At 43.8% G+C, this 25619-nt stretch overlaps 1 protein-coding gene across 3 annotated transcripts in view; it reads left to right on the top strand.

Moving 5' to 3' along the window:
* The first annotated feature begins 3584 nt into the window (after window positions 1-3584).
* The window catches only part of LOC308291911 (serine/threonine-protein kinase WNK2), an 82389-nt gene continuing 60354 nt past the window's right edge, over window positions 3585-25619 (top strand). For all 3 annotated transcript variants that reach the window (XM_080734054.1, XM_080734053.1, XM_080734052.1), the window contains exons 1-2: window positions 3585-4126; window positions 4899-5726. In XM_080734054.1, coding sequence (XP_080590180.1) covers window positions 5082-5726 — 645 coding nt within the window. In that variant the 5' untranslated portion in view covers window positions 3585-4126; window positions 4899-5081. The remainder of the gene's footprint in view (window positions 4127-4898; window positions 5727-25619) is intronic.

Genomic DNA, 25619 nt, shown 5'->3' with positions numbered 1-25619 from the left:
CATGCTCACTCTACTCGAACTTGGGATGTAAAACCTAGCGAAACAAGGCAAGAATGTGTGCAGGGGAATTGCGTGCACAGAGACATTTCTGCACAGTAAAATGCTCAGTGTTCATTTATCCATTCATGTAACTCTGAGAGTGTACAAATGGAACCAAACGGACATTTGTACTCTCAGAGTGAAAGGATCACAGAGGATTTTATTGCTTGCATTGGGTAAAAACGAGACAAACTGCAATCCTCAAAATGCCCATGGATCAATTTCTCTGTTATCGACTCTGTGTCTGCTGGGAGACACATTGTAAATGACACCAATTGCTCATTTTATCGAGCGTCAGGATTCTCCACAGAGCTGGGACAGGCTAAAAGGAACTATATTTACCTACCACCGCCTCTGTCTCTTACACTCGCACACGCGCACACACTCACGCACACACGCGCACACACACGCACGCACGCACACACGCACGCACGCACGCACGCACGCACGCACACACACACACACACACACACACACACACACACACACACACACACACTGAAAGTCAAGCAGGGACACGTTGAAATAACTAAGATTTAGTTATAATGAGCTGTTAAGGGTAGTCATTAGGTTGTTATGTGCATTTGATTTGCTTTTTCAATTATTATGGCATATAACGCAACTTCAACTTGTCACCTCACAGCTCACAAGTTAAGCAAATAGTCATAAGAATGTTAAAAAGACAAGAAAAAGGGAAACGGTCAGATAACAAAGAAACAAAGTAAAATGCCTATAAGGTGTATAATAAATGGTCATATACTTGCTGTGTGTGTGTGTGTGTGTGTGTGTGTGTGTGTGTGTGTGTGTGTGTGTGTGTGTGTGTGTGTGTGTGTGTGTGTGTGTGTTGGCCAGAGAGTGGAAACAACCTGCAACATTTATTATTCAGAAGGGCACTCAGGTGCCAACAATACTTCACTCCTCAGAAGCTTGTCACCCAAGCTTGCAGGGATCAACAACAAACATAATTATATTTGCCTGAACATTTTATCCCAATAAGACCCACCACCCCATATGATGATTAGTACTAGTAAGACACCTCAGGGTGACAAGCGACGCCCTAAAGGGTGAGGTCGCGCCACAGTGATGTGGACATCAGGGATGTGGACATCAGGGTTGTGGACATCAGGGATCTCCATATATGGGCATAACAGTGATTTGTTCCCCTGGCATCACAGGGATCTCCATATCTTCATATATGGGCATAAAAGGGATTGTTCCCCCTGGCATCACAGGGATCTCTCTAACAGGGCATCATTAATGATGACATCGGAGAACTCCATAATGGGCATAAAAGGGATTCTGCTAGTGTGACATCACAGTTAAGCCAGAGTGTGATATCAGAGCAGCTAGCCCATTCTGGTAGAGTGGTTCCCCTGACATCACAGTCAGTGACATCAGAGCATGATGTCAGTGCGGCAAACCAGTCTATGGGTTTGCCGCTGTGTACACGTCTATACACGGACAAGCTGTGACGTTTCTCATGGTAAACTGTTGTTATTGTATAATGATCATATTTTATTTTGCTATGAGCCCATAGCTAGCTGTGAGGTTGGCTGGAAGTTAAGTTACTCTAAAGGTCCTTTCCCAATGCGAGCGATACGATAACGATAACGACATGTTGGCGTTCACGTCAATTATGTCAGCGTTATCGTTGTGGTGTAGACGCTACCATCCACTCTCATCCACTTCAATGGAAAAATATATTTTTTTATCGTTATTGTATCGCGCTGCAGTGGAAAAGGACCTTATGACAAATGTTTTTATATACAGTATATGTATATACTGTAAATATATTTGTAGTTATATCCCTTTATCAGCCACTATATTATTGTGCTGGGGTGTTTCCCCCTGGCTGTGTTTTGATTCTGTTGCACTGTTTATGTTCACATTCAAACCTTGGAGAGACTTCTTTGTCTGTGAGGGGATGGGGGAGCTCGGCCAGAGCTCTTAATTGCTCCCTTAATTGAACTTCATATGGGTTGTGCACGAGTTGATTGATCAAAGACAGCTACCTGTCTGATGCCTGTCAGAGACGTCATGGGAGGGTGCCCCCTCACAGACTTTTAGGTTTGAATTCAACATAAACAGTGCAACAGAACCAAAATACAGCCTGGGGGATGTGTCTTTCTGCAGGGAAACACACCAGCACAATATGATAAAGGTAAATGACATGTCAGTGGTGCTCAAACAAAAATGTCTAGGCAAGGCCTATACATAATATAACATTGTCTTAAAGTTACCTATAGTGTACCTTTAAATATGCGACTCAAAAGCAACGGACATTACAATTTGATGCATGTTGTTCCTCTCGAAGAAGGATGGTTGGTTCTCAAGTTTCTTACCTCTGTTCTTCCACTTTCTCTGTCGAGGCTCGCATTCATCACTCCTCCATAAACTGTAGCTGCTCTAAGTTCAAGTCTGCAGGCTGTGCTATTCAGTGGTATTGGAATAGAACCTAGTAACATGTCCACGTAACTAGGCCCATTATTATTGTTATTATTAGGCTAAAGATAGTCTTGGGGCAGATAGGCCTACAACAGTCAACTGACACTACCACCGTGCGTGTGTGTGTGCGTGCGTGCGAGAGAGAGAGAGAGAGAGAGAGAGAGAGAGAGAGAGAGAGAGAGAGAGAGAGAGAGAGAGAGAGAGAGAGAGAGAGAGAGAGAGAGGTGTCATGTCACGTAACCCTGAAACATGACGGTCTCTGACGACCGTCATGGATGAGGATTCACCTCGGTTGGCGGACGCGAATTCAAAAGCGTTTACAAACTACACAAACATTCAAATTTCACAAACAAAGTGCTTAATCAAGTCACAACCCATTGTAAATCTTGGCCGGCATTGTATAATAACCCGGGACCTCCCTAAGAAGTTAAGAAGCCTTTTTATCCGATACTTTTCTGTTTTCCCATGCGTTTCCTGGCGTTCCCCATGCTCACCAACGCCATCTATTGAACACTGAGATGTGGGCGTGGCCTTGCAAAAATGGGTCCGGAAATACATGGGAAAACAGAAGAATATCGAATAAAAAGGCTTCTTATTAAAAAACACGGAGGTTCCGGGTAATTATACAATACCGGCCGAGATTCACAATGGGTTGTGACTTTATTAAGCACTTTGTTTGTGAAATTTGAATGTTTGTGTAGTTTGTATACGCTTTTTAATTCGCGTCCGCCAACCGAGGTGAATCCTCATCCATGACGGTCGTATGACATGTTATCAGCGACCGTCATGTTTCATGGCTACATGACATGTCACGGTGTGTTGGTGTGGAGGGAAATAATTAAATGCGTATTTCACCTTTTTGACTGCTTATCCATTTAACTGTCATATTCTTTTCTTTTTGTGTGTTTTGATGTGTTCCACTCATAGGGTTCCACTCCTGCGCGCGGCAGGAGGCCTGGCTTCTTCTCGCAACGTGCTGTGATTGGGTGGTCCCCCCACTCCGGGGTCGTTACCAGGGGGCGTGGAAGCAACCAAGTGGGCTGAATAGAATAATATGGGAAACACATTTTGCTGCGACTCAACCCCCGGCGGCACATCATCATCATTACTATCTCTTGTACAGTGTCAGACTCAGACAGAAGCGGGAGCGGAACCAGCGAAAACAGTTGGTCTGCATTTTAGACGAACGAACGCGTTTTGCTTTGGCATAAAGGACATTATTCCACCGCCCTCCATAGACATAGAAGTACACCGACTGGCTGCTCATTTGCACGCCGCTCCTCCAGCTGCGAAGACAGATTGAAAGGGAGGCTTTATTTACCCGCACTGGATGCGATGAGAGACTGACTGCAGGAAATAATACTACCACGTTTTTTTACAACGTTTTCTATTATGTGATACACTGGACTGCCTCGTGAGCGTGGGCTTTAGCCAGCTGTGAGCTTCTGGATATTTAGTTTTATTTTTTTTGTTGCGAAAACGAGGATAATATTATGCAGATAGTGTGCTTGTGTTCGTGGAATGCTAGTCCTCCTACTCTGGACCGGTGATAATAACATCATTGCTGGCTGCCTGCTCAACCTGCCGCTGTTCTGCTGTTGGCGGCGGAGCCTCTCTCTTTCTTTCCTCGCGTCCAGCCCGGGTAAGTCATGTCACCCCCGGCCGTGGTGGGGATTAAAGAAAGTACTACATTTTTTTACTTTAGTAAAAGTATCAATACGAAGTAAAAGGATCAATACTGGAATGTAGACATACTACTCTGTTACGAGTAAAAGTCCGTAATTCAAAATGTACTCGAGTAAAAGTACAAACGTATTGGGTATCAAAATGTACTCAAAGTACCAAAAGTAGAAAGTACTATGCTAAGTTAAAGTGTTCAAATAAATGAGTGGAGTAAAAGTACTACTAGTGGAGTATAAGTAAAAATATTGGAAATACTCAAGTAAATTACAAATACCTCACAGTTGTACTTAAGTAAATCTACTTAATTACTTTCCACCACTGCATGTCACACATTGGCCACACAGCCACTGTGGGTTGGTTGGAATGGCCATAACAGTGCTTGTAAACTGAATTAACGTTTTAAAGATGGCTTAATGTTGATTATTATTGATGACACTCTGGAATTGGCGTGGCTGTTTTGACGCTCGTGCTACAGTATATGCCGTTGCCTTGTAGAAGAACAGGGCTTTTCGGCAAGCTTTATTGTTTGACACTGACTGCTTAAAAGCTAACACCATCATTCCACACTTGTCCTGGCTTTGTATTTTCACCCAGTTATTGTAGGCTATCCTATCGTAGTCTCCTTGACATCACGCTTAATCCCCACGAGAAGCGACACACATCACATTTTAAGCAGCAAGTCGTTGGCTATAGTGTTATTTATCAGCTTTTTCTGCTACATTCTTTTGCAGCTCGTGGGGATATTGATGAAACCTCATCTATGACATCCATCCCAGTGTTGATACGGGCCCATGCTGGAGAACTGCGTCACCGAGTGGACGCTGCGGGTATTCGGCTCTGACTCCCGTGTTGGACACACACTAGCCATGGCTCATTCCATCTGGAAGTGTAAGTGATTGAACCTATCTACCACCATGGAGCCAGGGGAGGATTCAAGCTCAGAGACCCCCGAAGGATTGAAATCTCCATCAGTACCTGACTCTCAAGGCGAACTCAACATGAATATGTATGAGACCATAAGTGGTGGAAATGTCAATAATATGGACTCGACCCTAGTGAGGGGAGGCAGTGACCCCAGCGCGTACCTTCCATCCAGTTATCAGCGCATTGTGCATCAGAGATTCATCAGGAGAAGTTTATGGTTCTCGGACTCGGATGAACAGGCATTCGAGGCGCCCGAATGTGACAACAAGAGTAAGATCCTGAACATAAACCTGCGTACAATTGTCGACAGGACACTGGTGACTAAGTCCAGGTTGCAGGAGGGTTCTAGCACTGAGAGTCAAGGTGGACAAAAAGACAGCGCAACAGAGAGCGCCAGTGCTGACGAAGAAAGAGAGAAAGGTGGAGATACGTTGAATGTTGCATGTAATGATGGTGGGAAAACCCCTGTCAAAGCCGCCAGCGAGGAGGAGGAGGCAGAGATGAAAGCTGTATCTACGTCCCCGGGGGGAAGGTTCCTCAAGTTCGATATCGAGCTGGGCCGAGGGTCGTTCAAGACCGTATACAAGGGTCTGGATACCGATACCTGGGTTGAAGTTGCCTGGTGTGAGCTGCAGGTATGTATGGTAGGACTTGGAAAACCATGATCCCAAATGAATCCTCAAATGTCTTGTGAATAGCTAAGCATTTTAGACACCACATAGTGCTACTGTAGTTGTGAAAACCGGGGTATGACATGGGCCTTATTCGTTCAGTGGGTGAGAAAAAAAATGTGTGCCAAAGAAAATAATCTAAGCTATGCAACCACTTTCAACTAAGGCTAGTGATGAAGGATAGCATTACTACGGTGGTGAAGATGAGTCTGTCTCCAGTTATTCTCTATGATAGATGACACTTGGGTTGTTTTTCCTTGAGAGAGTTCCATTAGTGGGGTATTGGACCTCTCTCTCTCACAGGAAGCCCCCCACTCCCCCTCTCTGCTGTCTGTCAGAGCAGGTTCACACATCTTGACAGAGTAATGGGGATATCCGCAGGGACTTCAATCAGCCCAACGATGGTCAGGGAATCAAGTGCAAATGGGTTCCACTAAATTTTAAATGGTTTACCACACTGGCGCAGTGAATGACAAGCATTAGTCACTGAAGTGTACTGGAAACGCAAGCCAAGCATTGTATTAGAGATCTGCAGTTTTGCTGCAAGTGTGCAAGGAGAGAATCCCTAGTCCAGATACAGAGAGATGGGGAAAATCACCAGCTTTGAGCTTAGACTATGCAGAGGTATTAACTAATTATTTCCGTCCTTTGGAGACTGCAGCAGGGATTACGTCTCTCTCTTGTTCTCCCTTTCTCCCAGGAGGCTTAAGGCGACTACAGTAAGCATGACTGGCCTTCTCATGGGCAGAGTAGAGAGTACCATTAGTTTAACTTTGACCTCTTGTTCGCTTTCCTTATTCAGAATCTGGGCCATTAGGAAACAATGAGAAGTACTCTTAAATTTGTAAATATAATCATGTGCCCTATTTGTCACTCCAGTCAGGAATGTACAGTCACTGTGGCGAACTATACATGAGGTGTCTGTGTGTTTGTGCGCGTGCCCACACCCCATTCCACCCCAGTTAGTAGTGCATCACCACTGCAGGTTGTGAGCTGCACTGCCCCCTGCCTCCCTCCCTCCATGCAACAGGAGGCAAGCAGACAGGAAACAGCTGATGTACGCTGCAGCGTGCTGGGAGCCAGGCCTGTGGCCTCGATGAATGCTTTGCCCAGGGTGCCGAAAACACGCTGGGTCAGTATGTCGGCGACAAAGGATAAGAGAATGTGGGCTACGTGACCTGACCTGGGTGTGTGTGTGTGTGTGTGTGTGTGTGTGACACGCAGTAATCGCAAGACAATGATTTTTAGCAGGTTCCAGAAAATACTTTGGAAGGTGCAGCGTTGGCTGGGAGGGGTTTTGCTCTAGATTGAGGATGACTTCACTCTGGTGGTGATGTCATCATGTTGTACAGTAGGCTGATAGAAGAGGGGAAGAATGCAATATCTTGCTCAGCTTTCTGACTGAACCATAACTGGACACAACTGGATGATACAATATTCAGGAACCAGGAAGGGAACCATTTATTTAGCTTCTCCTCAGTGACACATTCTGCAAGTCCCCATAGTGGCCACTGTACATATTAAATGGACTGATCATACAACAGGTCATTTCCCCACGGATGGATTGTCATCCCTGTAGCGGCACTGTCTTTGTTCTATCGGAGCTTTGAACTGATGCCTTTAACAGGAAAACTGCTTGTTAAACAAAAACAAAAAAAGACTACGGTGACTTGGAACGGTTTGTTGCTCCGAAATCAGAATGCCCACCGGTCAAAATTGATCAGGGATCGCGTGGCCATGTCGATCAGATCTCACACGCTGCATTCTTTGGTCAGTCAGTTGTGCTGCTAGAGCCCGAGTCACAGTGTCGGGTTAATATTGACTGTTAAACTGACATGTATAACCGTGATTCTGCTTTAGCAGTAGTTCATACCTGAAGGTTCATTATTAAATGATAGTGAGCAGTCTTGATATCAATGCCAAACTAATGTAATCAACTAATTGTAGCCTTAACAATAGGTGCCTATAATGGGCACACTGACTGTATAATCTAATTTATACAAGCACTGTCGGCGCTCATGTCATGCACAGAAAATAGCTCACAGCATCTGCAACGTGATGTGAACTTGGCTGCATTCGGTCCTTGACACTGGTGTGACCAGTGTCCTGTTCATTAAAGTGCAGCCAGTATTTCACTGAGTTGCTAATGAGAGCATCACAGTTTGTAGTCCCAGTGAGATTCATTAGTATGTTTAATGATTTTGTCTTGTCATACAACCAGCCAGATTGATGTTGGCTACTAGCCTACTGGAACAGAGTAGGCTGTAAAAGGAGGAGTCCAATATACATATCCACACACACAGCCCCATTCCCACCACACCACTTAATTTCTCATTTGCGTTGAGCAACATAGCGTATGTGTTATCTGGGCACTGGGTGGCTTTTAGGTCAGTACAGTTATGCCCGTGTTATTCACATTTCCTTCAGTGATGCATGTGACCGTTGCAACCTTGGGTTTGCCGCCAACTGGGATTTCACAGGGGGCTTGGGGGATCATTCAGTGCAAGGCAGAGAAACAGATCGTCTTCCTCACTCTTGTGGTCACATGGCTCTGTAGCATAGAGATGATATGTGTGCTGTAGGCTATTTTTCCTTCACTTACTGTCGTTGGCGTTCTCTCCCCCTCTTACCCGTCCATCTCCGCTCTCGCTGCTGGCATCACACGGATGGCCCTGGCACAGGGGATGGATGTTGATCTGAGAGGCATCTCTCGCTCATTGTTTGTCAAACACAAACACTTCTCCAGTTTCTATTTGTGTCATAGTGTTGTCGTCATCACCATTTTGGAAACGTACAGACTCCGCAGACAGCTTGCTTGTAGATTTGATCTGTGTGCACATCCACACTCTCACACGCCCAGTTCACCTCTTGACTTTGTGCAGACAGGACTGTGGAATTTGGCAACAGGCTTGTTGTTTCACTGATAAGATCTGCTGTGCTGCTGAGCTTCTGCAGAGCTGCTGATGACACCACGACAGCGGAATGAAGCTTCTCATTCTCCACTGAAAGTATGTGGGCTGAGGAACTGGACAGAACACTAGTCTTTACACGATGACTCCACTGGGGAGTTCTTGTTGGCCAAAGGCTTTAGCTCATAAAGGGAAATGTTCTAATGCAAAGAGATCATAAATAGTGTAGGAGAAAATATCCTACATTTACTATTGTGTATTTCTCCCATGAAATGCGGAAGTATATGCCAGTCATTTTGGTCATCGGTCGTGTGAAAAGACACATGACATGAAAGTAGCTGGAAATAATTTGGCTATATCCACCTGTTTCCGTGAGAATTTACTGTAGCATTATTTGCGGGACACTTCCGGTTAACAGCAGACACACAAGCTCACGTCGCGTCGCAGATGCAACCATTGTGAGCTTGTAGATCACTCTCGGCTGCGGCGCCGGAAGCTACCTGCACATTCTGCGCAATGCACGATGGGATGTTGGAAAGTTGTGAGGTGTATACAATAGAGGGTCTCTATGGGTCCTTAAAAAGTCTCAATAAACTTAAAGCTATACTGTGTAAGTTGCTCAACTAGTGGTCTGTAGCAGTATAGCAAACCGCGGTCGCGTCTGCTTTTTTCGGCCGTTTTTCGTCGTGGACCGGGCCTTCTGACCACCGCGTCCGCCTCGCCTCGCCGAGACGCATCTATAGAGGGGTCTCGTGTCCCTCTACGAGCAGCGGTTGGGGAGTTACATGCTAGACTTCTAGACCAGTGTAAACAAAGCTGTTGAAGCAAGCTATTTCCTGAAAAGACGCAAGATGCACTGTAATTGGCCATGTGTGTATGATCTGCGATGTGATTGGCCAACGTATACACAACGTATACAGATGATGCAGATTACGTCATTTTGCCGCGAAATTCTACCCCCCTCACGGCTCATAGAAAACATACAAAGAGAAGGCTTCAGAAGCTGAAAATAACAGAGTGGGTGTTCTAAAACTTTAGCGATTTAACAGTTAGGACAATTATAAGATTTGTTTTATAAAAAAAGTTACATGGTATAACTTTAAATTAATATTTTATAGGCTTTTTTTCTTCTAAATATTACATTTCCCAATATGAATGTTGACATGATAAACTGAAAGAAAACTAAATACAATAGAAACTTTCTAGTGGAAGACATGTTTTTATGTGACTGCAAGAGTTTGCGGTAGCCAGGTACTTCTACTTTGCAACATTGAAGGCAACCTAAACAGTTTAGTAGTACTACTGTCAGTAGGAGCATTTCTGAGAAGATGTATGACATTTTTCTTTCTGCTTCAGAAGTTCAGTCAGATTCAGTAAAGCTAAGTAACAGTCTGCATTCTCTGTAAGCTAGCCAATGCAACAAACTTGCAGGTCCATGGGTAAATGTTTAAGAACAAGGACACCCGCACTCACTTTAGAATGAATTCTTCATATTTATTGAAGGTTTCCCCCAGCAGCAAAAACAGTGGATGTTTCGGCCTTGTGGGCCTTCCTCAGCGTGTAACTCAGAGGAAATGCAAGTTTAACAATAAATGGCTTGAGAGAAGTGAATTCAGTCAGTCAGTCAACATGGTTAAAACCCATGCCCGGTAATGTCCGGTCATGTCAAGTTTCATTTTAGGTGGTATTAAAATAAATCTTAAATTTAATTTCCTCATTTTCCTGACACTCACCTGCAGACTTTGGCCTTGTCTCTTTACATTAATGTGTGCAGTTAACAACAACAATCCCTTCTTGGTCAGTGAGATGGAAAAAGAAAAACAAAGTGGGGACCTGTTCAAGTGGGTCATTTGTTCCAGACCATTGGGTGATAAGAGGCCCGTGGGAGCAGGACCAGGGAGGCTCGTGGCTATAACTAACAAGGCCTCATCAGTAGCCACTGCTCCAGGCATGTCACAGCTCTTCTGTCTCTGCCAACCCTGAGATGAGGCCCAGGCCTGTCGGAGCCTCAGTAGATCCCTTGTAAATGGGGAGTAGGCCACATGGCCTGGTTTATTTAAAGGTGGCTCACATTTTAAAACCGTGGCCTCAAAATTTCAGTAGGACTACCTGGGAATGTGTGCTAGCATTAAAACGTGGAGTTTAAGAGAGAGACTAATATGAGTGACTATTAGAGGTCTCAACAGGCCTGAAAATTAAGGCCCGGCCCTAACTGGGCCCTAATTGGGCAGGCCCGAGGCCCTACCCGGCCCTACCATACATTTTAGGCCCTACCTGGCCCGAAAACGTCGGGACACTAATAAAATAATAAAAACGAATATTTTCTTTTTTCATTGAGCCCGAGGCCCTACTGGCCCGACTAATTAGCATACATTTTAGGCCCTACCCTACCCTAAATGTCGGTCGGGTTCGGGTATGGTCGGGTTCGGGCAGAATTTGAGAACTCTAGTGACTATAGCAGAACCACACAAACACAATCTCAGAGCAGGCAGAGGAAAGTGTGCCACATTAGCATATCAGTGCACCTGATAACTCGCCTACCGACCTCAACCTGCCAACCCTGCTTTCCTTCCCAGGCGCAGCTGGTGGAAAAGCCTTTTTAACTGTAACTGCTCAGAAACTCAAGACCAAAGCCTGCCTACAGTACTGTAGCTCACAGAAGATTTTCTGGCATGCATGTCGACTCTAACAAAGTGGCAGCCATTACTTAGCTACACTTTGTATAGACCTCAGATATCGTACAATTTATGCGCATGCCACTGCAGTGGAACTCACGAATGACTGATGACATCATTGCGGCGGGCAGCTGGAAGGAAAGGAAGCTATGTGTAATGTAACATGGGGAGAGGGTATTCATCTTCTAGCGTGCAATCAAGAAGCCTTTGCAGATCAATACTGAGCATGCACACCCACTTGCACTTATGTGCATGAGACATTTTACTTAAATGGTTAGAATTAGAAATGCTATTTGGTGACAGGAAGGAACAAGAGGTTATTGGACAATCAGGGGAAGAACTGTGATTGAATGAGGAACCCAATTGTCACACTCTGCACAATTGAATTTAAACCTCAAAAATGCTCTAAAGCTCAAAAAGTGCTAAAGGTTCAAGCAGCAAGTCAGAGTTCTGTTACAAAACAGTGTTTTATTCACCTTTTTCGGGTCCAAGCAAAAATTATCAAAAGGCACAGCATCAAACAAAGTATTTACAAATTCACTGGCCAGCATTGGTAACAGCTCTTTCCTCTCCCACAGTTCTCTATTAACTGCCCGAGCAGTGGCAAGTCTCCCTTCTTATAAAGGCTAAGCCCCTCCCTCACGTCGCATCGCAGATGCAACCGCTGTGAGCTCGTAGATCACACTCGGCTGCGGCGCCGGAAGCTGCCGCATTCCTTCTGCGCAATGCACGATGGGACGTTGGAAAGTTGTGGATAATGCTTGGTAGAACTGGGCTACATGATGTGGAGTGAAATCACATTTTACACATGGTAGATCATCTGACAGAACATTGGCTCTTGCCTTTGCCTTCATGGCACAGACCTCAACAACAGACACACCTTCTCTGCAACAGAGAAACTCAGACTTAAGACCTATGCTCGCTGTTTGAGCTTCTCAGTGTCATAGCTTGGTCAAATAGTATGTAGTTGTGTGTCTGATTTTATTGTGGATGGGCAAGTAGGTTGTACAATGTTCTGGTCACTCGCTAACCCGTAATGGTGAGGAGATCGGGGCGAGGTGCAACAGCTGACCAAATTAGATGTTTGAATTAGTTTCACGATTATGTGAAATGTAGATTACTTTATTGAGAAATACTATAATCACATTTTTGATTACTTGTGATTAAATTGCGCAGCCCTACTTGGCTGGTAAAAAAAAAAGAAGCTTAAATCTACACAGTCTCTGCATCCCTCAACAGTGGCTAGTGTCACAATGGTTCATTAGGACTGTTAATGCCTTTTGGAATTTGGGACATTTATTTACAAACACCTCAGCATCCGTTTGTGGCCCCACACTTAGCTCCTGAAGTATGAAGACAAAGGTTACTTTTAAGGTAACGGTAAAGGTTTGTAGATCTTTGCACTTGTATTCCATTTACATAATACTTGGTGACTAGTGAAGGTCTTCACTGACACATGCTGTTGGCTGCATGATTTGCTTTACCAGGTGATGTCCATTGTGCACCCTGTTGTCATTACAATTACAATATATATATATTATTATATTTTGATCCTATGGATCATAATTGTCTCTGTCGGGCAGAAATCTTGTATGTCAAAAAAAATGGAAAGGGTAAGAAGAACCTGTGTTCCAACCAGGGGAATTAATTCGTGAAAAAACACAAAAAGGTTTGTGCCCGACAGTGACTTTGTGGATCCTGTCCAATTGGGCGTAGCCTGTTATAAATGAGTATGTATCTAAGCTGGACCCGAAGAGTCCACGATAGTAGTTGTTGTTGTGTATTGCCTCGTGTGGTGGTGTTTAGTCTGGGATGGGTGAGGGTATTCTGCTGAATCAAGGCTGATGCCCTGGCTCCGTGCCCTCTCACTGCAGCGCCTGATAAAAACGGCAGAGAGAGAGAAAGAGGGAGGCCCTGCTGTGGGCAGTTCAGCCCAGGACACCTCCACCCAGCCAGAACTTTGGCAGCCTTAACCCATTTAGGCCTAGAATTATTGTAATGCTCTATCTATTGAAAAATAGCAGATCTACAAGCTCACAGCGCGGCACCGAGTGCCGCGCTGCGAGCTTGTAGATCTGCTATTTTTGAAAAAGTCGTGAAAATGTGTGCTAATCTTTGAATTTGTGCAATTTTTTAAGCAAACGTTTTGTAACTCAGATTTTGCTTCTGGGGGGTCCCTGGAACGAAATATTTTGAGGTGGGGGTCCGTGGGCAAATAAATATCATTTTGGGGGTCCTTCACATGAAAAAGTTTGAGAGCCACTGACATGACTCTCGAGAACAGACTAACTGAGCTCCATTTAAGTGAAAAGGACTGTTTCTTTGACGATGGCTGGCCAGATTGCTGACATAGAAACATAAGTTTTTTAAAAAAAAAATTTTTTTTGAAAAGGATTCAAAAGACATTTATAGAATCGGGTAAAAATTCTAATTGTCACGATTTAAAAAAAAAAAAAAGCAGATCTACAAGCTCGCAGCGCGGCACTCGGTGCCGCGCTGTGAGCTTGTATATCTGCTATTTTTTTAATAATTAAAGCATAAAATAATGACACACAATAATTATAGTGTACCCGTTCTGAATGGGTTTAAATGCAAACCACAGCCTGGGGAACAGAGACGCATGACTCTGTGTCGGTCTTCCCTCCACCACATTCTGTCACTTTCTAATTTACACTAGTCCCTTTTGGCCCCATTAGGTTTTACTAGTTTGCTCCATTAGGTTTCACTAGTTTGCGAGGTGGTCGTTCACGTTTGCATGGTTAATGCCGTCCCAGGTCCACGGCAGATGGGTGAAAATGGGTATCCTAGTAGCAGGCAGCAGCACAGCTGTTCCGAAATATCTTGTGATGGCTCGCCTGGGTTTTATTTATATTTTGGATCCATCTGCCTAGATCTGTGTTATGCTTGAGCATGCATGGGTTAGACGGTGTGTTTACTGGATGTCACTGGCAGCTGTGCTTCTGGGTGTGTTGGCCATGGAGAATAACACTCCTGCTCTGTGTATGGTAGTTAAATGTCTACTCGTCTTATTAACTGCAATCATATTAGCGTACTGTAACTTCTCTGTGTGCTCTGTCTGTGTAGGGTTCATTGGGTTCAAAAATGATTTGATCAAATCCGTAACTAACATGAATCCACTTATTGAATTTTCCTTTTCAAATTCCTATCAAAACTCGTAATTACATCGGGGACAGCGGGTGGAAAACTGTTTGTGAGTTTGAGGGCGAGCTCTCAGACAAAGAAGGTATTCCATTTTATGTCAGATTTTCACACTGCCTCCTCACATTGTAACAAGAAAGTTCAGGACGGGTTCAAAATGGGTGAAGTGAGCCTTTAAGCAAAAAAGAAGAGTGGCATGCCACTACTTTGGGTTTATCCTGCTGACTTGGGAGAGGTCCACAACAATCATAACAGACTAGTTTACTTTAATACCAAAATGGGCCTCATGTGGAACCACCTATTATTGGTTGCTTGTGAATATAATTATCAAGCAGCCCAGTTCTTTGGTAAAAGTCCCAGACTCTACACTGATGTTTACAACACTATACCAACGCAGAGGAACCTGAGCTGACCACTAGTAGGCGGCCTCCGTGAGACAGATGCAGACGTGTCGCTCTAAATTCTGGGCCCTGGGTACAAGGATTCACTGCGGGCCCCCCATGAATGTTCTTCATAGGGGTAGGGGGTTTGACCCATTTAGACAGGGAACGTATTATTACGCATTATTTTGTGCTTTAACTATTGAAAAATGGCAGATATACAAGCTGCAAACTTGTAGATCTGCTATTTTGAATGAAAATGTGTACAAGTCTTTGAATATTTCAAATCCTCCTTCTAAGGCTTTTTGAAAAAAACTGTTTCTATTTGGTGCTCGAACCTTTTCATGTGACCCCCCCCCCCCCCCCCCCCCCCAGAAGCAAAATTTAAGTTACAAGTTGCTGTGAGCTTGTATATCTGCTATTATTCAATAGCTAAAGTGTAAAATAATTTAGGCCCCTCCACCTTGGGCCCTAGTAACTCAGTCCCCCCTTGTGACGCCCCTGTCTGACGAACCCCCGTAACAACCCTTTGGCTTTGAGAGGCGCACTCATTAATTATATTGAATAATGAAATCCCTAAATTAAAGAGAGGAAAAAGTTTTTAGATTGGAGAACTTGCAGCCTCCTACAATGTTCATCTTTAGGCAGCAGCTTGGCGACTGGAACCCTTCAGAGCAGTGTAGGGCCTCTGGAGAGCAGCAGAAAAGCCACATTGGATCTCGGAGAGCTGCCCTCTGCTGTGGCCTTATCTCCAGTCACTGGAGATGAGCCTAAACCGCAGCCCTCAAGGGAGGTCTGAGATGAGGCCTATGTTAAAATCCATTATTGTAATACTTCTCATGAATATTTTGGGATTGTTTAAGCTCAAAATGACCTCCATTGCCCTTTCAAAACCCATCCAGCCATCAAATGCTAGAAGTCGGGTTCTCTTTTTCTGCCAAGTAGACGTAATTAGTCAGAACATGACTCGGCAGATATCAGAAATGTTGCATAAGCAGTCTTCGAGGGAAAAGAGGAAGGCTTCTAATGACTGATCATTTTTAGTTGCTTTGTACGTTGTACGACAATAGCTCTGATTGTTCGCCAGCCTACGCACTTTGCCTTTGACAAGTAAAGAAGTTTATAGGAGTTAATGCATGTCCCAATACAGGTTGCTGAACTCCAGGTCACCTCCATGCGATTGCTCACTTGTACACCAGTGCAAAAGCACGGGTACCATGAGTCAATGGTCCGTTATAACTTGTGACAAACTTTATCTTTTGTACAAAGCCCACTGATGGGGTGTGGTTTCCCCATGACGTAAGAGCAAAAATGATCACTATGTGAATATGATCGATCCATGTGTCTCTATACCAGCCTTGGCCTCCTCAGAAGTCATGACTCGTAGGGCTGTCACAATTATTACATAAATGTCTATAAATCGCCATTATTTGACATAATCTTCATAATCGTTTCCATATTGAAAAATGTTCATATATTTGTTTATAGTAAAAAATAATGGAAATAGACGATCTACAAGCTGAGCTTGTAGATCGTCTGTTTCCATTATCAATGTTCTTTTTTAAGTATAAAGTTGTCAAATATGTCAGTATTTTTTGTGTATATTGAGGTTATGTGTCATATCTACCATGTGCAACTTCAAAGCCTAAAAGCCAAACAGAATTATTTGAGTGACAATTAATCGTCATGTAAAATGTCATAATCGTGACAGCCTCACAATCCCTTTTGCCTCTGTTGATTGACTCTCAACGCAGCCATAGCACAGGGGCCATGTAACTTTCAGCCTCTAAGACCCGACTATTGTATTGGTATTTGACAGGTGTCGCCGAGAGTATTTTAGTTTGTTTGTCGTCTCTCATGCGGCTACGTGCTGCTGGCACACTCGCCTTTTCAGGCTTCTCTTGTCGCCGGGATGATGCGCGCAATGCGAAAAACACCCCACAGTCCTCTCTCCCCATTGGCCTTTTGCTGCCACCGTCGCATCATCATCTCGCCAGTCGGCCATCATGTGTCACCCAGGGGACCAGCAAGCCAATTACAGCGGAGCCTGTCAATGGAGCAACAGCGTAGCCGGGCTCTTAACCCATTTAGGTCCTATAATTATTGAATGCTTTAACCAGTGAAAAACAGCAGATATACAAGCTCACAGCGCGGCACCGAGTGCCGCGCTGCGAGCTTGTAGATCTGCTATTTTTTGAAAAAGTTGTGAAAATGTGTGCAAATCTTTGAATGTATGTATTTTCAAAGCGAACGTTTGTAACTCAAATTTTGCTTCTGGGGGGTCCCTGGAACTAGATATTTGTATGGGGATCCGTGGCCAAATAAATATCATTTTGGGGGTCCTTCACATGAAAAGGTTTGAGCACCACTGACATGGCAGTCTCTCAAGAACAGACTAACTGAGCTCCAGTTAAGTGAAAAGGACCTTTTCTTTGACGACGGCTGGCCAGATTGCTGACATAGAAACATAGGTTTTTTCCAAAATTCTTAGAAGGATTCAAAAGACACTTATAGAATCGGGTCAAAATTCTAATTATCACGCTTTTTCAAAAAATAGTAGATCTACAAGCTCGCCGCGCTGTGAGCTTGTATATCTGCTATTTTTCAATAGTTAAAGCATAAAATAATGAAACACAAATTGTGTACCCGTTCTGAATGGGTTAACAGAGAAAAGGTGATAACAGGCGGGCAGGCAGGCGCGGCTGCCGTCCAAATCCTCTTGCAGTCCCATGAATGATGGGACACAATGCAGTTGGATTCTATCTCTATCTGTTGGCTCTCAGAAGGTCCTGCACCAGCATATATTTTAGGCAGGAGTAGACGCGCGCTAAAATACAGATTCACAGGGCTGTCACGATTTGACATTTTACATGACGATTAATTGTCACTCAAATAATTATGATTAACGATTTAATTGTGTTTTTTAGTCGTTGACAATTACATTTCTGTTTGGCTTTTAGGCTTTGAAGTTTGACATGGCAGATATATGACACATAACCTAAATATACAAAGAAATTACTGACATATTTGACAAATGTATACTTCAAAGACCATTGATAGTGGAAATAGACGATCTACAAGCTCACAATCGCGACGCGTTGTGTGTGAGCTTGTAGATCTGCTATTTCCACTATTTTTGAAAATGTTTGAAAATATATGTACATTTTTCAACATGGAAACAATTAGGACGATTCTGACAAAATAATCACGATCATGTGAAATAATTGCGATTAGACGATTATGTAATAATTGTGACAGGGACACATTTTGGCAGAATGTTTGCCCCAGCCAGAATGGGGACACCAGGCCTAGGGTTCATGTGGTTATAACTGTTTCGCAACACACAGTGTTTCTGCCCAACCGCGACGACATTACTTCCTGCTGTCAAAGTGCTACTTTTGGCCCAAATCTCATTAGCCAAATGTTGTGACACGTCAGGGGGAGGACCCCAAGCAGAGCTGACCACATTCTGGTGCAGAGGCTGTTGAAGAGGCCTGTCTGGAACATAATCCCCTTCACGCTATTGTGCTTACAATTTAAATGAAAATAAGCCCTAAATATTGCTAATCTGGCCCTCGTTAACCACGGATCAGGCAGGAGGAGCTCAGAGTGAAGGAATGGTTATGGTGATTGAAAACACAAAGTGCAAGTGCAGGGTATGCACTTGCACTTGAACGTATACTTTGTTTCAGAGCATGTAATTAAAGCTGCAGCCCGTTTTTTTTTATTTTTATGTCCTAACCGGGATTCGAACCCTGACTAAGCGTGTACAGTATCGCTTATCCAAGAGGCAATCCCTACTTGGCTTGAACAGATGTCGCACTTATGACATTCGGGCACTGGCAGTACAACTCAATCCAACACCTACTTTTCTCAGTGGAAGTGTAGGGAGGGAGAACAAATCCAAATCCAATCACTTCAGTTGTGTTGGTAATTATATTGTATTTAAATAGGTTTTTGTTTTGTCTTTTCATTTAGAAATCCCGGATTGCAGCTTTAAACTGCAATAATAATTAATGCCAAAACCTTAATTGGCATCACATTAGTGCTGTTTCACTGAAGCATTGGCATGCAAAGTCATGCATGTAAGATTATAAATATTAAGAGATTAAGATGATAGGGTATAGATGTTAGGCCCAGGTGGTGGTTTGCCTTTTGTAGGGCACAGCAGCAGCACACGAGAGAGAGAGAGAGAGACTTCACATCTTAATTTCCGGTGTGAGATGAGATGAATCCATCTCTGTAAATGACCAGACTCGCCTTTTACTGCCCTCACAGCCCACTGTGTGCATGCGAGTACGATTAAGGATGAGCTACGGCGCTAATAAACCGCCCACATTTTCCTCAGCCTCATAGCAGAAATGCATTCTTCTCAGTGTGTGTGTGTGTGTGTGTGTGTGTGTGTGTGTGTGTGTGTGTGTGTGTGTGTGTGTGTGTGTGTGTGTGTGTGTGTGTGTGTGTGTGTGTGTGTGTGTGTGTGTGTGTGTGTGTGTGTGTGTGTGTGTGTGTGTGTGTGTGTGTGTGTGTGTGTGTGTGTGTTACAGTAAACAGATTACTGGACAATTATGTCAATGAAAGGATCCATATTACCTGTACCCTCTCCCCTCCTGATCCACAACAAGAAAGTGCTTTCATGGCAAAACTAGGTGTGGTCCAGCTAACAGTCCTTTGCCAGAACTAGAGTGAAAATGGTAAATGGTGCATTTATATAGCGCTTTTATCCAAGGCGCTTTACATAGATTGTGCATTACATTCACCCATTCACGCACACATTCATACACCGATGGCAGAGGAAACCATGCAAGGCACCAACCTACTCACCGGCGAGCAATTAGCGGTTCAGAGTCTTGCTCAAGGACTCTTCGACATTAACTCAGGGGGAGCCCGGATTCGAACTGGGAACCCTTCGTGATTGCTTGATTGATTGAAGAATTTATTAGAAGTTTGCAATAGAAAAAAGTACAGTTTCATGACGGTACAAATCACTGGTACAAGGTCAACTAAAAGGAGATCCTAGAAAGCCGAGGCTTATTTCCACAGGAACCACACTTTAAGTATCTCATATAACATTGAAAGACAGACGGATAGAACATAGTACTTTATCTAGGATAATATCAGTTTCAAAAACATAACATCAAATACAAAGGCAGAAAAAAGAAAGGGGGTGGGGGAGAGCATGGGGGCTTAGTCTATTTACAAGTCACGGGTAGCAGCTGTCTGAAGGTGACTTTTCATACCAATTTTGAAGGAGGCTAGGGATTTGCTCTCCTTTAAGGCTTGTGGAAGGGCGTTCCACATGTTGATGGTATAGCAGGAGAACGAGTTAGCGCCTTGTTTAGTGTTAAATCTACGTTGATGATGATTAGTGGAGCTGCCTCTGGTGTTGTGATCGTGAACATCCTTGACCTTTAAGAAGTAGTTTGCCAGTTACATGGGTATCTTGGAGGTGTAGTGAATCTTGTACTGTACACCAGGCCCATTGCAAGATGCTGTACTCTGTCAGCTACTTTGAGCCACCCCACGCTTTCGTGCTCTAATAAGGGTTTCTCTACCCCTGAGCTATGCCGCCCCATAGCTCAGTGAATGCACAGCTATATGTATGTAATGATTCTCTAAATGTAAACCGGTTACAGAATGTGAAATAATATGTTTGGGAGTTCCATAGCTTCTGTGACTTTGTGCACGTGAGCCTCTAGAAGAGCTTTTACATGAAGGAGGGTTAATGTCAAATTGTCCTATCGTTCTACATGTTCTTTGGTGTCTGTAGTGTGTGTCACATATTCAGCATGTGGATTCCTTAGTTTGATGCATGATGTAAATAGGCCTCTTCTAACTGCAAGCGATGTAGCTATATTGTACGGGCAGGCTTGCATCAGATGACCTTTTCAACTGGGCTTTTAAGGGGCCCTTAATACGGCCCTTAATGTGTTCTGTAATCGGAAGCTATGTGTCTTAAAAGTTCACCAATAGTGCAGTGCTCCACTTAGCAGATCTACTGTTAAGCACAATGTCTATTGGCTCGTGTTAAACAACTTCGATTGTCTGATCTTCTTTGTTTTGTTTAACCACATTAACCCTTGGCTTGAGTCCCCATTTTGGGCATGTTTTTATAGGCAACATGTTTCTAAAATAGCCTAGGCACAACCCTTGTACAGTATATACATTTACAATTTAGAGTTTTAGACAGTGTAGTGCATAAGAAACTAGCATCAATCTAAACAATATACTATGGAAATGGCATTAGTCTAAAAATAAACAATATACTACTGAAATAAGAATCTGTACATTGTAACTATAGGATACCATATACAAATATACATATTATTACACATACACCATCATATAAAATATTCTACTGCGCAGTGAAAATGGCACATCTACTGGCCTATCAAGAATGGAATGGAATCAGATTGTTTTTTTTTTTAAGTACGAACAGCAAGAAAACAAGTGGAGACTGATTTTTGCTGATTACGTTTCAACCACATTCCTAGGTGGTTTGAATAATGATTCAAATCTGATATCTAAATGTGTGCTAACAACGCGTTGCGATGCATTCTGTGCATGTACAGTAAAGCCCTTTGCACACAGGCGCGTTTATCCGCATGGATAAAACGGACAATTTCATTGTTTTAAAAGAAAACAATGATTCTCCACGACCTCATGCACCCCGGATCCGAATTAGCCGTGCAATGAGTGGCTGCGGCCGTGCGTTTTTTTCTCGATCGAACCCAGTTCGATTCGTGCGTCTTGTCGCATGCGGTAAAACAAACTCATCACTCCTTTTATGACTCCTTTTGGGATCCGCAGCGCCGATTCCGCACAGCATTGCACACCAAATCCAATGGGTTTTATTCATGCAGCAAACGAAAAAAACGCAACTGTCCTGTGTGCAAAGGGCTTTAATCTGCTACTTTTGCCGCCATTGTACGCGTAAGAGTAAGTACGAGTGTAAGTAAAGCATTGCTCATGCCTATATGTCGTTGCGTCGTTACCACAGCAACCAATGAAGCTAGGTTGACAATGTCTTAATACGATCTCATCACTAGCAAATTACAGCGTGGACAGTCAGTTCTAAAGATCTGATTTGAGAAACAAATTGGATTTGCCTGCATTCTGACTCTGAACAAAGCCTAATTTGATTGGAGACATCAGTGTAGTTGTTTTCATTGCAGTGCAGTCCAACATCCTCTCCTGGGTTATATACTGTAGGAGCCTCAATATTCCCTCATAGTGGTCTCTCACAGATTTGTATTGCCTTTTTTCACAAATGCATGAAATTAGAGACGTGCCGATTGATCGGTGAGTGATCGCGATCGGCCGATAATGCCTCTTTCGGCTTTGATCAGTATCGGCTTTGCGGATCTACAAGCTAGCTCAGCTATTTCCACAATATTTATCTGTGGGACTGAATGTAACCTCAGCTTCAACTCCTACAAGTTGAATTGGATACTAAAGGACCTCAGCCTGCAATCTCCTAATGTTTATACTTAATATACAATGTCAATGTTTTGTAAGAAGAATCATTAAATATATAAATGCTGCTACAGTAACACAATAAATAGAAGAATTTATGGATTTGACGATCGATCGGGAATATTGGTATCGAATTGTGGTTCTTAAACGTAGTTAACTCTAGGGTCCCTTTTCAATAGTTCTTGAGAAGGCATACATCCAGGTGTGTTGCTTGCAAAGATACATATTTTTTTGTAATTTTTATGTGGAAAACAAAAGGGTAATCGCAGTTTAGTGTTTTTATTATTTCATAGTTTTTTTTTGTTTGTTTTTTTAGCAAATACATTTTCTACATCTAAAATACTTATTGCTCCGCCCCCCATCTCCCAGCCTATGTTCTCACTGTTTGCTTTGGTCATTTTGGTCTCTCTTGGCGCGCTGATATAGTCTCCCTCAACCGTAGCGGCACTAATATACTGTAGCTGAACGCCAGAGAGATGTGGGTGGCAGCCGAATGGAGCAGAGCTTTATAGATTACTTCCTGCTAATGTCACAATCCATTTTTTCCTGCGCCTACCAGCTGTGGCTGTGCCTGGGTGGCTACATACTTCACTATGGCCAACCTGCAGCTCTGTTATTAACCACTTTCACTCATTCAATCAGTATAGGCGAGAAAAAAAAAAAAGTTCTTCCACATCTTTCGAAAAATGACAGCTCTGACTACAAGCTCACAATGCGCCGCAGTGAGCTTTTAGATCTCTTATTCATGAAAATATTTTGAATAGGGGTTACCGTGCAGCACACACGTGATGAGATCCCTGGAAGCTGCACCTGCCAGTTGTTTACAGCACAGCTGCCAATTAAAATAATAACCGAATAATGAGTGATGCTGTGCCAGACAGAGACATGTTGATGTTTCTGTTTTACTTGTGATGTGTGTGTGTGTGTGTGTGTGTGTGTGTGTGTGTGTGTGTGTGTGGGGCAGAGAGAGAGAGTGAGTGTGTGTGTGTGTGTAAGCCTTTCACAATTATTACATAATCGTCTAATCACAATTATTTGAGGTAATCGTAATTGTTTAGCATAATTGTCATAATCGTTTCCATGTTGAGAAATGTTAATATAGTTACAAACACTTAAAAATGCTACTAGCCCTGCATCCTGCATCCCTGACGCATACTTTTAATAAAGGACTCATTAAACTAAGCATCCCTGCGTCCCCACTATGCTTCCTGCTATCAGTCATTTCACTGCACCAGCTGAGCTGCACGTGGTGGAGTCTCCACAGCTGTGCGTTCTGGCATTATTGATGAGATGATTGAGATTGTCTTGTAAATCCATGCCACTGTCCTTTATTAACCACATACAAGTAGCTATTTGCCACTATTTGTACTTTTTGATGTTTTCACCGTCGCGTGTGTGTCGTCGCGGGACCCATACAATAATTCTGGGACCCATTTGAATGACCACCTGTGGGTCCCGGGACCCATTACATTGAAAACCTAGCTCCATCTTTTAATCCTTGATCACAATTATTTGAGTGACAATTAATCGTCATGTAAAATGTAATAATTGTGACAGCCCTGTGTGTGTGTTTGTGTGTATGGGGGCGGGGCGGGGGGGGGGGGGGGGGTGACAGAGAGACTCTGTGTCGGGGTGGGGGAGCCATGAGTATACTTTTAATGCCTTGGTGTGCACACGTGTTTGTCTGTGTCTATCTTGCCATGCCAAGTGCAACAAGCCCGAGCCACCATGTGGCTCCTAAATTATGCAGGAGCCCCCAGTGTTTGCTAAGAGGGAAAACAGATATGCAGGAGAGCAAATGGAGGAAGAGTGGGAGCGTTGCGGGTGGTTGGGTGGTGGGGGAAGGGGGAGAAACTTGGGGTTACTTGGGAACAGCCGTGTGATTCCTGAAGAACAAACGACGACGGGCCAGGGGGAGGCCCCTTGGGAGGTTTAGGGTGGAGGGCAGTTGTTTGGGGAAGAGCAGCAGGATATGCTGGGAAGTGGGTGATGATGATGAGATGAGGGCTGCGGGAAATGAAAGAAGATTTTAGGTTGAAGACAGGGGCGTCACAACTCACAAGGGTGGGAAAAGCGGGACTGAGTTACTAGGGCCCAAGGTGGAGGGGCCTTAATTATTTTATACTTTAGTTATTGAAAAATAGCGGATATACAAGTTCACCGCGCGGCACCGAGTGCCGCGCTTATGAAAAGTCGTGAAAATGTGTGCAAATCTTTGATTTTTAAGCAAACATTTGTAACTCAAATTTTGCTTCTGGGGGGTCCCTGGAACTAAATATTTTGAGATGGGGATCCGTGGCCAAATGCATATATCATTTTGAGGGTCCTTCACATGAAAAGGTTTGAGCACCACTGACATAGAATTATAGGTTTTTCAAAAAACCTATATGACAATTTTTCAAAAATAGCAGATCTACAAGCTCGCAGCATGGCTGTGACTGTGAGCTTGTATATCTGCTATTTTTCAAGAGTTAAAGCACAAAATAATGCTTTCTCGGGTCTAAATGGCTTAAACCCCCTCCCCCTATGAAGAACATTCATGGGGGGCCTGCAGTGAATCCTTGTACCCAGGGCCCAGAATTTGGTGCAACACCCCTGGTTGAAGAATGGGGGTTTGGTTGACATCAACTAAAAGGAACGGATCCTCCTACGCCTCGAACCACCTTCCTCTTTTTCCTCCGTCGTTTTTTTTCCTCCAGTTGACAGTAGACGACTTCGATCCTTCGATCCCCCCGCCCCGGCGCGGCATCATGGTGCATTTGGGGATAACCCGGCCAAACTTAGCTCAGCCCAAACTCCAGTGTCAGCTCTGTATAGCTCTGCTTGGCTCCGTGGAACAGGCTCTCTGCAGAACTGAATAATTCATGGGACTTGAGAGAGGAGTGCAGTGAAAATGCACAAATACATAGACCCACATGTGCACACGTCCGGGTGTAATACACACTAAGCAAGCCATGTTCTATCACCCAAATCACGACTCTCCTCCCATCACAACAACCTTTCTTGTATATATATATATATATGTATTAATGTATTTATCTATGTTGAATTATTATTTGTTGCACTTGAACCCTTTTCAGTCATCCCCTTCTTACAGGGGAGATCGCTGCTGTTGATGAATAATTAAACAGATCTCCCCCCTGGCTTGTGTTCGTTACATTCTGCCGTTAATGTCAGTCTGTCTCCGCGAGGGGCGGGGCGGGGGACCGCGCTTCGTGTCCATGTGTTCCTTGCTTGTCTGTGTTACGTAAGCCTTCTCTG

The sequence above is a fragment of the Nannobrachium achirus genome (assembly GCF_963921795.1).
Source record: "Nannobrachium achirus genome assembly, chromosome: 9".
Classification (NCBI taxonomy): Eukaryota; Metazoa; Chordata; class Actinopteri; order Myctophiformes; family Myctophidae; genus Nannobrachium; species Nannobrachium achirus.
Note: the sequence above shows the minus strand (reverse complement) of the source record. Positions and strands in the feature narration are given on the sequence as shown.